Source organism: Tachypleus tridentatus, unplaced genomic scaffold (genome assembly GCF_004210375.1).
Source record: "Tachypleus tridentatus isolate NWPU-2018 unplaced genomic scaffold, ASM421037v1 Hic_cluster_1, whole genome shotgun sequence".
NCBI lineage: Eukaryota > Metazoa > Arthropoda > Merostomata > Xiphosura > Limulidae > Tachypleus > Tachypleus tridentatus.
In genome coordinates, this window is record NW_027467777.1 from 16,456,126 (window position 1) to 16,472,774 (window position 16,649).

Here is a 16,649-nt window from a genome sequence, read left to right on the forward strand (position 1 = left end):
TTATTTATCAGCCAGCATATTTTAAAATATCTTGACTTGAGTGGAGCAATATATAATCTGTATACCTCACTTTGTGTGGAGCAAGATATAATCTGTATATCTCACTTTGTGTGGAGCAAGATATAATCTGTATAGCTCAATGTGTGTGGAGCAATATATAATCTGTATAGCTCAATGTGTGTGGAGCAAGATATAATCTGTATATCTCACTTTGTGTGGAGCAAGATATAATCTGTATAGCTCAATGTGTGTGAAGCAATATATAATCTGTATAGCTCGATGTGTGTGGAGCAATATATAATCTGTATAGCTCACTTTGTGTGGAGCAAGATATAATCTGTATACCTCACTTTGTGTGGAGCAAGATATAATCTGTATAGCTCACTTTGTGTGGAACAAGATATAATCTGTATAGCTCAATGTGTGTGGAGCAGTATCTTAGTGACACCAGAGGTATATGTGAGGACTTACAACGCTAGAAACAAAGTTTCGATTCCTGTAGTGAGCAGAGCATAGATTGCCCGTTGTGTAACTTTATGTTTAATTTCAAAGAAACAAATTAATTCGTGTGGAGCAAAATAAACGGCATATGTTATTTTGTGTAAAACAAGATATCTTTGGTAACGAACATAGGGAATTTTAATATTGTTAATATAATACATTTTATTTAAAGAAAAGTTTTGTATTTTTCCATTACCGCTTTGAAAAAAGTTGATACAATTAGAGTGCTTTTTTTTAAACGGGATGGTACAAAGATTCTTAATTATGGTGTGAATATAGGGAAAAGACTCAAACTTGTATTACAGTTAAAGTATTGAGAAGGTATAATTCCATCAGTTTAGTAAGTTAATAACTACTATTTAATGCAAGTGTTTGATTCTAAATTTTCTGGCGAATCTACGTAAAGAACTACCTTCCTAATCGTCTACTGATAGGTTAAAGGAAAAATAGTCACCCTAAAGCACATATCACGTTTTTGTGATAACGGGCCTCAAACCATGAACTTCAGGTTAACCTGAAGATGACCTAAGAATGTCGAAACGTTGTTCTGTATTTTATTTTAATTCAAGTTTTATCACCCATACCAGCCATCTTGAGATACATTTTTACTTCAAGTGGGTTTCGAAAAACTTTACTCACAAAACATGTCTACATACGTAAGCATGAACACATTGGAAATAGATGGAGTATGTGAGGAAGGAAACAGTTGTTACGTCAAAAAGGACTATTTATATATTAAGCCCGTCCTTTTACGACATGTAGACCAGAATAATTCAGGCTAATAGAAGTCAAACATGAAGATCACGAAAGTCATTAGAACAGTTTCAGTCCTGCTGTTTCTAGAAGTACATTTAGTTGCGGCGCATGTCAAAACCTTGCAAGTATTGAGAAAGGAATGCAATAATGGAGAACTGGAAGGTCTGTACAAAAGAAAAGCAGATATTTAATTTTTATTATCTTCAGATTAGATATTTAATAATTATAATCTGTAAATATGTTATTTATTTTCTCGTGTATTTATTATGTATTGTTTACCATTTCTGAAACAAATATTTTTCTAAGTATTCAAATATAGTTTCAACTGGAATATTTCTCTTTTTTTTATTATGGTTATATAGTTATCTGCATAACAAAAACCAGAAAGACATAAAAGTGACGGATTAGAAATAGACATATACCAGTTTAGGCTTTATAACAAGTAATTTGTTATTGTGCACACAGTTTCGCAATAAAAGTCTTTTTTTCTCTCGAAAACTTAAGTACTTCCCCGGCATGACCAGGCGATTAGGGCATTCAACTCGCAATCCGAGGGTCGAGTGGTTCGAATCCTCGTCGCAATAAAAAGTCTCACCCTTTAAGCCATTGGGGCATTATAATGTTACGGTCAATCCCACTATTCGTTGGTAAAAAAGTAGTCCAAGAGTTGGCGGTGGGTGGTGATGACTACCTGCCTTCCCTCTAGTCTTACACTGCTAAATTAGGGACGGCTAGCGCAGATAGCCCTTGAGTAGCTTTGCGCGAAATTTAAAAACTAATAAACAAACAAACCTACTCTAACACTGTTAAATAAGGGACGACTAACGCAGATAGCCCTCGTGCAGCTTTGCGCGAAGTTCAAACAAATAATAAATTTACAATAAACAATAGATAACTACAATAAAGCGCCACAATTGATATTTTGGTAGTTTTTTTTTCCAACTTAAAAAAAACAAACAAATGTCGCGCACGTGCATTAATGTTTATGTATTTCAAAGTTTTTATTTTTAATGCTACCATTTCTGTTTGGGCTCCTTTAAGGTGCGTTTACCCTACAGGTCAGGGTATTCTGTGGGCACTTACCCTGTCGTTTTTGACAGGCTACACGTTAGTCTACTTATGAAGTTTATTTATTTCCTGAGAGTTTTAGAATCTGATGACTTGCATATGTATATTTATCGTTTGTTACATTAGAAACAATTAAATACTATCTTTCACAAGAAGTGTTAACTGTTTTTGGAGCGTGGCATTTATCTTATATTGTTTGTTTCGTTAGTAGCATATGGAATATATATACGTGTATTGACGTACTAGAAATTCTAAATTAGTATAAGTACGTTTAGATTTTTATCACATTTTGAAGGGTTGTAACCTAACATTTTTGTTGGTATTTTTAGTCCTAACAAATATATACTTTTGTAAAGGTTTCCATCGCCGAGCAGGTTCTTTTTTATTATTTGGTATAAATAATGCAAAATGCAACTGTCTTAATGAAATGAAAGCGATTTATTTCTTTTAGTAGACGTTATATAAACATCACAGATTGTAACGTCCATAGTATACGCTATATACACACTACAGATTGTAGTAGGTTCCAAAGTATAAGCCTAACTTTACGATATAAGTAACACTGAACTAACATGCTGTTTGAAGAACTGTGTTAATAATAACAAAATGGGGAGAACGATCGATGGAAACTGTTGATGACAACAACGTCATATTGGTGCAAGAACTAAAGCTACGGGAGAAACCATTATATGGCAGGGACATTACAGCATTTTAAATCATCGGCAGTTGAGGAAGACATCAGAAGAGGATTTATCATCCTTGTATATGTCAAAATAGAATGATAACAAGTTCCATTTCTTCAAATCTCAGTGGGATCAAATACTCTGAAAGTGTGAATATCAACAATAAGGAATACGTTCTGGTCGGCTTATATATTTTCAATGGCATTGTGACAGAGGGGAAAATGGACTAGTCTGCTAGATTTTTTCGTCAGTATCAGCACAAGAGTTGTCATTATAGGCACTTTTAAAGCTTGGAACCCTCTCTGGTTTGATACTGATCAAAATAAGAGTGGAAGCTGCCCGGCAAAGAATCAACCATATTATAGTTCACAATGATGCCTTCTCAACAAGAACAGACGAAAAGTAAAATATGATTAAACTGCAGATTTCATTCTTGTTGCATCTACTGCATTCACTGAGCTGACAAACAGAGGCCTAAACCATATAGTTATTAGAGTCAAGAGAAAGCCATCTCAAACACTTACTCCAATACAGCAGGGTAGTGAGAAAAGCTCGTATAAGTCAGGAACGAGAATAAAGATGGTAGTCACAGTTAACCCTAACTACAGACTGGAGTCATGGATTAAGTCTAAAAAGAGAAGACCTCAGTCTTCAGTATCAAGCATACATAAAGTCGTCAAAAATTATTACAAGCAGAAAATAAAATAATTCAATAAAGCCACTTCAAAAATTACAACGAGAAATAAAAGGAAGTTATATGAAACAATATTATTTTGAAAGCTTATAAAAATTATAAAAATGGTGTAAAGTAGATGTACAGCAAGACCACAGGAGATCAAATAATCAAGTGGAAAATAATTAGAATTGATTTAAAAAACAGTAACGCCTTCTTGCAGAGATATACAAGCCGGTTACAAGAAAACGGGTAAGCCTCTGTGAGATGAACATGACAGGAGAAAATTCAACAGAAAGTTGCCCACAGTCAGTATAGCGAGTGACATTGGATGAATATGTTTTGTTTTGCAATTTCGCACAAAGCTACTCGAGGGCTATCTGTGCTAGCCGTCCCTAATTTAGCAGTGTAAGACTAGAGGGAAGGCAGCTAGTCATCATCACCCACCGCCAACTCTTGGGCTACTCTTTTACCAACGAATAGTGGGATTGACCGTCACATTATAACGCCCCCACGGCTGGGAGGGCGAGCATGTTTGGCACGACTCGGGTGCGAACCCGCGACCCTCAGATTACGAAGCGCACGCCTTAACGCGCTAGGCCATGCTAGGCCCTTGGATGAATATAAAGAAATTATTTGAACAATAAAGAAGGATTTTGTATCATGCCCAGAGAAGGTGAGATACTCCAATATCAAAACACTCTCCATGAAAAAGAAAGTGAAGCTCGTTGAAATAATCAAAGGAGGAGAAAATAGAGAAGAACCTTCTCAATATCAGTGTTTTTTTTTAATCAAACATTTAAAAAATTTAAATATCAATAATAAATGTATGGGTAAAGCTCATACAAAAGATAGCAACAAAAAATCGTTGAAGCCCTATTTGCGAGATTATCTGCCTATGAAGGTGGGAGTGAAATATTTCAACTGTAGAGACAGTCACACAAAACATCCGTCAATGTATTCATGTTTTTCAACACTTTATGATGGGCTATTTGACGTTGATAAGTAACTAATTAGTGGAATTTTGGCAATGAAAATAAATGCTGCGGAAGGGAGGGAGTTTGACATTCTAATTCGATTGATATTGACTGAACAACAAATGTTTCAACTTGAAATTTAACAAATGGACATCTAAAATTTTGAAAACAGCTCTGGCTTTCCACAAGGATCCCTGCTGAGTCCTGTCCTTGTTTACTGGAAGATTGGAAGAAAGAAGGTAGAATTATGGAAATAAAGAGAATGTGGAGAGCACAGATGGTACTGAATTAAAATTGAAATAGATATTATTGCTAGAAAAACGTTAAGAATATTAATGGAGAAATAAAGTTTGTGCCTAACTCCTTAACAATAAAACAATAGTAAATTTGTTTGTTTTGAATTTCGCACAAAGCTACTCGAGGGCTATTTGTGCTAGCCGTCCCTAATTTAGTAGTGTGAGACTACAAGGAAGGCAGATAGTCGTCACCATCTTCGCCAACTCTTGGTTACTCTTTTACAAATGAATGGTGGGGTTGACTGTCACATTATAACGCCCCCACGGCTGAAAGGGCGAGCATGTTTGGTGCGACGGGGATGCGAACCCGCGACCCTCAGATTACGAGTCGCACGCTTTAACATGCTTGGCCATGCCGGGCCGACAATAGTAAAATTAATATAACTAAATTCCTGTTACTTATATTGAGTACATGGTCACAATAATCAAAACGGTTTAAAATCACAATGCTAACTAGAATGTGTACTGACAAATATTTTTTTTATGGAATTCTGCAACTGTAAGGAAGAAATCTTGTTATTTGACTGGTGCTAAACTGTTGCAGATGGAAATAAATAGATCTATAATCATAAAGATATAGTATCACAATGCCATCTTTCTAAAGACAATCTCAATAGCTGCTCTATGGTTTATATTGAGACTCATCTCTATCCTGATCTGTTACATTCCAGGTTAATTGTTTTCGTTATTATATATATCCATCCTTGTTGTCATTGAAAATCCGCCTTTGGTGGTGTGACTATCACGGGGATAACTATATCCTACTTAACACTATTTTCTTTAGAGGTAAAGGCAAATTATATTCTGGTTTCTAATTTTAGTTTTAAGTGGACCATAGAGTCACAGTTAGAAGCTGTCTTACCAATAATTTTACTTTCTGAAGGATAATTAGAAACATTTGCAGTTTACTCATTCAGTGTTTTCTTCAGCCGAGACCTGTAATTTATATCAAACATTTTATGTACTTCTTCTTCTAGGTTGTCAACAGAAAGAAGAAACGAATGATAGAACGAGATTGACACAAACTAATGTGCAGAATTCCCAAATCTTGCCATCAGAGCCATACCAATCTCAAAATAACCACAAATATAAATCACAGACTGTACCACCAGGTCCATCTCGACCAGAAGTGATTGACCTAAACAGACCAGAGATTGTACCACCAGAACCAAAACCATCTCGACCAGAAGTAATTGACCTAAACAAACCAGTTTTATACCAACCTGGACATGACCACCAACACAAACCGCAAATTCTACCACCAGGCCCATCTCGACCAGAAGTGATTGACCTAAACATACCAGAGATTGTACCACCAGAACCAAAACCATCTCGACCAGGAGTAATTGACCTAAACAAACCAGTTTTATACAAACCTGGACATGACCACCAACACAAACCGCAAATTCTACCACCAGGTCCATCTCGACCAGAAGTGATTGACCTAAACAGACCAGAGATTGTACCACCAGAACAAAAACCATCTCGACCAGAAGTAATTGACCTAAACAAACCAGTTTTATACCAACCTGGACATGACCACCAACACAAACCGCAAATTCTACCACCAGGCCCATCTCGACCAGAAGTGATTGACCTAAACATACCAGAGATTGTACCACCAGAACCAAAACCATCTCGACCAGGAGTAATTGACCTAAACAAACCAGTTTTATACAAACCTGGACATGACCACCAACACAAACCGCAAATTCTACCACCAGGTCCATCTCGACCAGAAGTGATTGACCTAAACAGACCAGAGATTGTACCATCAGAACCAAAACCATCTCGACCAGGAGTAATTGACCTAAACAAACCAGTTTTATACCAACCTGGACATGACCACCAACACAAACCGCAAATTCTACCACCAGGTCCATCTCGACCAGAAGTGATTGACCTAAACAGACCAGAGATTGTACCACCAGAACCAAAACCATCTCGACCAGGAGTAATTGACCTAAACAAACCAGTTTTATACCAACCTGGACATGACCACCAACACAAACCTCAAATTCTACCACCAGGTCCATCTCGACCAGAAGTGATTGACCTAAACAGACCAGAGATTGTACCACCAGAACCAAAGCCATCTCGACCAGGAGTAATTGACCTAAACAAACCAGTTTTATACAAACCTGGACATGACCACCAACACAAACCGCAAATTCTACCACCAGGCCCATCTCGACCAGAAGTGATTGACCTAAACAGACCAGAAATTGTACCACCAGAACCAAAACCATCTCGGCCAGGAGTAATTGACCTAAACAAACCAGTTTTATACAAACCTGGACATGACCACCAACACAAACCGCAAATTCTACCACCAGGTCCATCTCGACCAGAAGTGATTGACCTTAACAGACCAGAGATTGTACCACCAGAACCAAAACCATCTCGACCAGGAGTAATTGACCTAAACAAACCAGTTTTATACAAACCTGGACATGACCACCAACACAAACCGCAAATTCTACCACCAGGTCCATCTCGACCAGAAGTGATTGACCTAAACAGACCAGAGATTGTACCACCAGAACCAAAACCATCTCGACCAGGAGTAATTGACCTAAACAAACCAGTTTTATACCAACCTGGACGTGACCACCAACACAAACCGCAAATTCTACCACCAGGTCCATCTCGACCAGAAGTGATTGACCTAAACAGACCAGAGATTGTACCACCAGAACCAAAACCATCTCGACCAGGAGTAATTGACCTAAACAAACCAGTTTTATACAAACCTGGACATGACCACCAACACAAACCGCAAATTCTACCACCAGGTCCATCTCGACCAGAAGTGATTGACCTAAACAGACCAGAAATTGTACCACCAGAACCAAGACCATTTCCACCAGGAGTAATTGACCTAAACAAACCAGTTTTATACCAACCTGGACGTGACCACCAACACAAACCGCAAATTCTACCACCAGGTCTATCTCGACCAGAAGTGATTGACCTAAACAGACCAGAGATTGTACCACCAGAACCAAAACCATCTCGACCAGGAGTAATTGACCTAAACAAACCAGTTTTATACAAACCTGGACATGACCACCAACACAAACCGCAAATTCTACCACCAGGTCCATCTCGACCAGAAGTGATTGACCTAAACAGACCAGAAATTGTACCACCAGAACCAAGACCATTTCCACCAGGAGTAATTGACCTAAACAAACCAGTTTTATACCAACCTGGACGTGACCACCAACACAAACCGCAAATTCTACCACCAGGTCTATCTCGACCAGAAGTGATTGACCTAAACAGACCAGAGATTGTACCACCAGAACCAAAACCATCTCGACCAGGAGTAATTGACCTAAACAAACCAGTTTTATACAAACCTGGACATGACCACCAACACAAACCGCAAATTCTACCACCAGGTCCATCTGGACCAGGAGTGATTGACCTAAACAGACCAGAAATTGTACCACCAGAACCAAGACCATCTCGACCAGAAGTGGTTGACCTAAACATACCAGGTACATATCAGCCTGGACATGATCACCAACACAAACCGCAGATTGTACCACCAGGACTACTTCGACCAGAAGTAACTGACCTAAACAGACCAGAGATTGTATTACCAGAACCAAGACCATCTCGACCAGAAGTGGTTGACCTAAACAGACCAGATCCACACCAACCTGGATATGATCACCGATACAAACCACAGATTGTACCTCCAGGTCACTCTCGACCAGAAGTGATTGACCTAAACAGACCAGATCCATACCAGCCTGGACATGATCACCAACACAAACCGCAGGTTGTACCATCAGGACTACTTCGACCAGAAGTAACTGACCTAAACAAACCAGAGATTTTGCAACCAGTTCCATACAAACCTGGACCTGACCACCAACACAAACCACAGAATGTGCCACTTAGTTCATACCAAACCGAAAATAAGCCTCAAGACAAACCACAGATTTTACCACAAAGACCATACCAACCTGGAAGTAATCATGAAAAACAACAAACCATACAAGAAACGCTGGACAAGTGACAAGAATCGTGAATTTGGTAGGAGACTGCAATAACCTGCTTGTAATGTCATATTTGAAATTACTAGTGTGTTCAGATTTATGGAAAATAAAATGGGCTGAGATATTATTTTACATTTCAAAGATTAATCTAGTGATTAACTGTTAACCTAGAATAATTTTTATAATGTTTAATTATATAACTGTAGCTTCGTTTGGAAAAAAATATTGTTTTTTTTTTATAGAATTCTGCTTTAAATGCTTATATACATATCAAAAGTATTACGAATATTCAGTGGATAAAAAATTTACAGTTCTTTTTTATTAGTTTTTCTTCATTTTTCAAAGATATAAAATTATCTGTAAACGTCAATGAAAAAATCAAAGTTTATAAAACGTATTGAAAACTACTTACCAGAGTTGTAACAATTAGCCTCTTGCTTTTCCTCTAAAAACCTCCCGAAACTACACAACTAGCTTTACCACTTTTCATTATTGACAAAACTTGTCACCAAAGCCACATTATCTAAAACCAGCTTTAACACACAACAGCCATATCAGTTGGTCATAAAAAGCTGGACAAACGAAACCAATGATTTATCATCGAACAATTCCAACCTGAAAATAAACCTCAAGATAAGCTACACCACATTTTTACCATCAAAATTATACCAACCTGGAAATAAACCTAAAGATAAAATGGAGTACAATCCAACCGCACCATGCTGGACATAAACTTTAGGATATTCTTGTCTACTTACTACTTTGCCACCAGACAATACCAATTTGTACAAAAACCTTAAAACATACTGATTTACCCAATAACGACTTTAACATACATTGTAGACCACTAATCTAAAGTTATGTTAATATTTTAATAAATCTAAACATAAACTGCAACACAAACTTTAAATTTTAGTTTGTTACAAAGAACAAAATTTTAGATCGTCCTAGTTCGTATACACCTTTGTGGAGACTGTGAATAGCCAGCTGCTGGTAAAATAGCTTTAGACTTTGGAAGAAATATTATAACGTGAATGTATATTTTATCGTTTGATTTATGTGGTGTTTTATTTGTGAATGACCAAAATATTATATCGAGCAAACCATTGTGAGAAATAGACAAAATACCACTCAAAGTTGTTTTTGATTTTCAAAAAAATTAACAAAAGCGTTTAATACTATAATGATACCAGACTTAAATTTGTTGAAAACCATACTTATATATAATTTTTAATAAATGCCGATTTCATGAGAAAGCTCGTCCTTAAACCGTTTACAACGTAACGTGCTGTATTGATGTATTGAGTATCAGTTTCGTGAATAAATTACTCTTCAATCCGTTAATAGCTGTGGAATCTTTTTAAGTTCACAATAAACTTACAAAATAATCTCTTTGTTTTTTGTGGTTTTCGTGTTCCACAAATATATTAAGTAAAATATGTTAGGTATTGTATGCGTAAAGCTTGTGTTGTACCAAACACTTTTAAGATTTTTGAATATTTCCTGCTGCTCATACGGAGTAAGAAACTTCAGTTAGATGTTTTGACTTATAAAACTGTAATATTAGATGAAAAAACACGTTTAAAAGTGGCGTTTAAAAAATAACTTTAAAATATACGTTTCTAAATTATATGCCATATTAGCCTTAGTCTTAATAACGCAAAAATGGTGTGTTTAGTCGCGCCATCTAATTGAAATTGAAATCAGATGATGTGTGTAGATAAGCCTTAAAACTAACAGTGCATTAATAATCAGTGATGTCGAGAAACTCACTTGTTGAGAAATATATATGCAAAAACGGCTCGTTTGGGTTGAGAAAATATTTTACATAGAAGAGCGAACAACGTTTCGACCTTCTATGTAAAATATTTTCTCAACCCAAACGAGCCGTTTTTTGCATATATATTTAACAGTGGATTACTTAATTCAACGTGTATACAAAATAAACTGTGTTAAATTGTTTGTATTTGTGTTGATTTTTCATTTTATGAAATTTTTGAACAAGTTTGAAACTTTCATATGATAATGTGAAAGATAAATCGATTGGTATTTAGAATGTTTATCCAAAGATATACAGGGACTATTTGTTTATTGTCATTTATTATCTTAAACGGAAATTTATTTATTATCTTAGACTAGAGGAAAGGCAGACAGGCAACAACACTCGTCATCAGTTGATGGTCTACTCTTGAATGATAGAATAATGGAATTGTACATTCACTCTTACAACTTACCTCCAGATCAAGTGTGGAGAGACTTTTTATGACAATATAGGCACACTAACAAATAAGTCATGTCTGACCAGTAACGAAAAAAATAATGAGACGACATTGAAGTTTTAAAGTGTTTTTTTTTTTCAACGAAATACAACGGGGAGAAGGTTTTTGTGCGTTTAACGCAAAACCACCCTGTAATCGAGTCCCAAATGTTAGCGCTGTAAACTCTTAAACTTACCGCTCTCACCCCAGGGGACGGCAATGAAATAGATTTTTACTTTTAGTTGACACAGTTTCGGACGTTAATAAGCTGTTGATTTATCATTTTGTTCTTAAACCTCAAGACAAACTAAAACAGTTTGATGGTTATCTGCACTAGTCGTCCATAATTTAGCAGTAGTAGATAATTTCAAAGATTTTAAAACGAAGTTATTAAAAATTGTTAAGTTAAAAAGAAGAAATAAGGATATTCAAAAAATACAGAAACACTCTGGTTAATGTCGTACTTAAGACATGTGCCCAGTAATGGTCAGTTGCAAAATCTCTTTGTCAACCTGGAGATGACTTAAGAAGGTTGAAACGTTGTTTTGTACGTTATTTTAATTAAAGTTTTGATTCTCATACCAGTCATCTTATGACTACAACTTAAAAATTTAAGACATAGTGTTAACACTATTTATTCAAGCTACAAATTCTTATTTTGGAAAGAGAAGAGAAACAACGACCTTTGTATTCCAGGTAATTATAAAATAACTTTTTTATTTTAACCAACGTTCCGCCTATGCGTCTTCTTCAAGGTTGATACATACAACTGTGTAATATTAGAATACTTGTTAAATTATAAAACTGCTTTAATGTTCTATTTCTCGAGTCTGCTGTAACTTACCTTCTAACAATTTTAGATTATTACTTTTATTATTTCATTATTATTCTGATATCATCAGTTGTATAATTATAATATTAACTATACAGCTGTACTAATATATGAAGTATATCATTTGTACGAAATATTAAACAACAATTGACTATAAAAACACAAGGGCGCTAAGAAACAAAAATTAAAGTTGAAAGGATGCAAACTTTACCAACAGTATTAAAACAAACTGCAAGATTGTGTGATACTCTAAAGTACGCAAATGTTAAACTAAAGGTAATAACGTTAAGTGTATTGGTACGTTGAGTTGTTTTACGAACGGTGGTTTAGTCACATGTACCACCCACTGTCGCTGTTAACTTTTGGTTTTTGTTAATTTATGAGTAAAGCTTAGCTTCCATATATTTTCTCTCTTTAAAATCATTTGTATTTTTGTAACATAGAATCTTTAAATGGGTTTTTATTTTCTGTGTTTTAGGTTCCGTGTTTGTTTGTTGTTGTTTTTTTTATTTCGAGCAAAGCTACTCGAGGGCTATTTACGCTAGTCGTCCCTAATTTAGCAGTGTAAGACTAGAGAGAAGGCAGCTAGTCATCACCACCCACCGCAAACCCTTGGCTACTCGTTTATTAACGAATAATGGGATTAACCGTAACGTATAACGCCCCAACGGCTGAAAGAGCAAGTATGTTTGGTGTGATGAGGATTCAAACCCACGATCTTCAGATTACGAGTCGAACGCCTTAACCTACCTGGCCATGCCGATCCGTGTTTGTATATTTTGGTTTGTTTGTTTAAAGTTAAGCACAAAGCTACACAATGGTTATCTGTAGTCTGCTCACCAGTGGTATCGAAATCCGGTTTGTAGCATTATATTTTATATTTCAACCAATACACACGAGAGTTTACACAAAGATGTCTTACGACAACTTCTACAGATTGAAACAGACATTTTTGCCATTTTGCAAGAATCAAAGATCGAAATATTTCGCAAAGTTGGTGTTTTTAATTGTCATTTCTCTATATTTCAATCAATATAGATGAGATCTTATACCACGATAAGACGTTTCGCGACTCACTTTACATATTGAAGTAGACAGATATGTTTTGTGCCTCTCTTTTGATTTTCCAAGAACAAAAGGTAAAAGAAATTGCAATGTGTGTAATAGAGAGCACTGAAACTAGAATCATTACATCCATATGTTTTTTGTATGTTAGGAGGGGTTGTTATTAACAGTGTTTTTGTTTCACACGCTTGTTGAAATTACGTATATTGTGTCAAAAAATAGGTTATTTGCTCCAAACGTACTGTAAATTTGTGTTGTTTTGCGAATAATTCTATTCAAGGATAAATTGAGTGTCTTATGTATGATAAATTCATGATGTAACATCTTCCATTAAATTTTTCTCACAAAGTTGTGAATAAAGCTTAAGCGGATAATGTGTTGAGTATTTATCCTTCTGAAGTATGTATTATGTAGTTTATACCCCTTTCTCCTTGAAACCTACTGCATTCTAAGGATCTTATTGAATCAAGTGAATTGATAGAATACATACTGTACGCGCACGCAAATGCTACTATTTTTAGATTATTCTATTTTATTTGCTACTATTGTCGTCTGTGGATTTTTCAATTCTGACATTCTTTTCATATATCAAACAAGAAGTGGAATTTTATTTTCTGTGACCTTAAAACAATTAGATAATTTGAGTGTTTTGTTATTCAACCAGTTTTGAACAGTACAAAATGCAATGCTTTAACAATTATTTGAATCTAATTGCAGTAGTCGCTTAAACCGTACTTTTGCTATTTGTTAACAGCACTGTCTGATCTTTGGTTCGCTTATTCTAGCTTCGCGTAAAGTGATTGAGTTTTATTTGCTTATACTTTACACAGAGTGGAGTATTTCAGTCATAATTACAAATGAAGGACATTTATCTCTCCAGAGAACTTGTAAAGTCTCAGTTAAAGTTGGCTTAAAACGTACTTTGTGGTGTGAAAATATTTTTATTGGGATATTATCCGGTTAGTTTATAAAATGGTTATGGAAAAATGAGAGAAAAAAATGCGCAAAATGTTGTGAAAAATAATACCAGGAAGTTAAAATAGTGAGAACACTTTTCAGTCTTGTATGTACTACACAAATACACACATACATACAATACTAAACATCTTCTTCAATGTATGCTAAATTAAACTATCAAGTATTTTAGAAGCTAATTCCTAAAAAAACGTTATTCCATGTGTACTATTTTACATTAAGATTATTATTTTTGTACCAACGGTGAGGTGGACTTATTTCTACAGAACTGAACGCCACTAAACTCTTTATATCCGCTTTTTATCTGATCTATAATACATGTTGAAAACTGAGCTTAATTCAAACTATTCAGAAGATATGAGTAGAAAAAGTTAAACTACAAGTGACATGTACGTTATGTACAGGTACAAAATGACATTTAATTTCAGCCTTATAAAGTAGTTTGGACAGATGGCGCTGTTGTCATTTCCGCCTCTGTTGACATCAAAAAATTGGTGAAAAGGATTTTATCGTCTAGTTGTCACACGATTGATGTATTAATTGGCAATATAGTTGCCTAATAATTTGAAGAAGTGTTTAATTAAAAAACAAAAGTGCAGAGCTGACTTTGAAGAAGTGGGAGGTATTATAGTTTTGGCTTTTTACCGTCAGTCAACTCTCTCATTAACTATGTCCTCACTTCCTTCCCTTCCAAGAGTTTTGTCCCAGCGGAGGGCGAACAGTTTGGAGGTTGAACGTGAGAATTTCGTCAAATCTCAGGTATAAACTTTATATAATTTTTTGGCAAGCCTTTCATGTATTCTGTAATGTTTTTGTACGTAATACGTATAAAAACTAATTTTTGTTATTTATTTTTTTCAAACAATATTGTATGAAATCTAGAGACAAATAACAATAAACAATTACAGAATACACAGAGATTTTCTTTGTTTTCAATAAATATTTTGTAGAGGAATGAATTTAAAGTGTTTTCTGAGAAAATTATTATTGTAATTTTATAAACTAGTTCACTTTGATAAACTATCAGTTAGAATTTGTTAATTTAGTAGTTGTCTTCTCTACTGCCTCTACTGCCACAAAAGTTATAAACTTGTACAAAAAATAAGAATGTAGTTAATAACAAAATTAAAATAAAAGTTCTGTATAAATATTAATGCAACTTTTTATATGTTTATTTGAGTTTGTATGTTTAGTTTAAGAAATATTTTTTGTGTTTTAATCTAAATTTCTCAACCCCAGCACCATCATTTTTTACATCTTTAAACAAATATGTGTACAGTTGTTTTGATATTAGTAGTTTTAGTTGTGTTTTTCTGCTACACTACTGAATATATATTTATACTGAAATATTTTTTACTAGAACAATTGTTTTTCATATTTTTTTCTTTTATTATGTTAAAAATAAGGAAGTTATTAGTTCAAATCTATCTCTTGACATCATTTCACTGGATGGTGAAAGGAGAGCTAAGAGGTTCCCTGATAGTTCTAAAATTAAATTTTCTGGTACAGTCCTATTGCAATCTGCAATGCTATATAGACTTTCAGTTAATACTTGTTTCTATTAACCCATTTGTGAAATTGAGACTTGGAAGCAATTTTAAAAGGATTGTCAAAAAAAAAGCTGTTCAGCATAGCAGTTTATTTGTTGTGAAACAAGTTAGAAAAGTTTGCCTGGAAAACAAAATTGAAAATAAGCTACTGGTTGAAAGTGTGTAGTATCCATAAGCACATCACGTTGATGGTTATGCTCTGGTAACCTATCATTTTCATATAAATCAAAATCATCATAACTCTGTCAACCATCAGTTGCATGTTGTTGTTGTTGTACTTGAAGGTTTTGTTGTATAACTACAAGTGTTTTCTGCAGCCAATCCTGAGATAAGTAACATAATATCAGCTTTTCTTCTTACCTTTCCTTTTTGTTTATCTACAGCACTGGAAAGTGTGTGAGCACTCTGCTGTCCTCTCCCTTGTGCTCAACTCTGGGTACATGGAAGGGGTAACTACCAGAATCATTATTAACATCATAGTTTGATAACTGCACATCATCTCTGACACTGTCATTCATTATAATATTTTTGTGCTTCACCTGTGACATTGATGCCAGTTTTAAATATTCAAAACATTATAGATTTTTTTTGCATTTGGAATCTTTATAGTTGCTAGTGGTAAATAACATCATTTTTCATATGAAACTACAATGGGGATTTTCCAAAAACATTATTTTCAGTTGCTAGGTGACTATTTAGGATTAGAAAATTAAATGAATATTATTTTTGCCAAACAGACAAGGGGTTGTTATGGTAACAAATGCTGCCAACTGTGTTCTTTTTGTGTGTTGCCCTGGGTGACCATCTGCATCAAAAGGCTTAATGTATTTAAAGAAATCATTATTATTTAATCTTAGGTTTTCAGCCATCTTTTTTCATATAATTTTTATTTCATAATTTACCATTTGACCAACTCTCTTAATTTTCTGTAGTTATCCAAATTTCCCATCATGCAGTAAATTTAAGCTTCTTATATTTATGATGCTATTCCATAATTTTATA

At 34.8% G+C, this 16,649-nt stretch overlaps 2 protein-coding genes across 5 annotated transcripts in view; both read left to right on the plus strand.

Annotated features, from left to right (window-relative positions):
* Positions 1-1,168: 1,168 nt before the first annotated feature.
* LOC143241885 (uncharacterized) lies at positions 1,169-10,311 on the plus strand. Of its 4 annotated transcripts, none has more exons than XM_076485195.1 (3): positions 1,169-1,419; positions 5,932-8,361; positions 8,515-10,311. In XM_076485195.1, the coding sequence occupies exons 1-3, from the start codon at positions 1,296-1,298 to the stop codon at positions 8,985-8,987; spliced, it is 3,027 nt and encodes a 1,008-aa protein (XP_076341310.1). In that variant the 5' UTR covers positions 1,169-1,295; the 3' UTR covers positions 8,988-10,311. The 4 variants fall into 4 exon arrangements, with proteins under 4 accessions (XP_076341310.1, XP_076341312.1, XP_076341311.1 ...); XM_076485197.1 differs by having other exon boundaries at positions 5,932-8,081; positions 8,235-10,311; XM_076485196.1 differs by having other exon boundaries at positions 5,932-7,775; positions 7,929-10,311.
* Positions 10,312-10,584: 273 nt separating this feature from the next.
* Positions 10,585-16,649, plus strand: part of LOC143241693 (huntingtin-interacting protein 1-related protein-like) — a 58,064-nt gene continuing 51,999 nt past the window's right edge. Inside the window, exon 1 of the mRNA XM_076484925.1 lies at positions 10,585-14,856. Coding sequence (XP_076341040.1) covers positions 14,767-14,856 — 90 coding nt within the window. The 5' untranslated portion in view covers positions 10,585-14,766. The remainder of the gene's footprint in view (positions 14,857-16,649) is intronic.

Bases quoted from the DNA above. Each gene is read 5' to 3' on its own strand.
- LOC143241885 (XM_076485194.1), top strand. From the start codon at position 1,296: ATGAAGATCACGAAAGTCATTAGAACAGTTTCAGTCCTGCTGTTTCTA. The intron at 1,420-5,931 runs GTCTGTACAAAA...TTCTTCTTCTAG, and splicing joins CAATAATGGAGAACTGGAAG to GTTGTCAACAGAAAGAAGAA.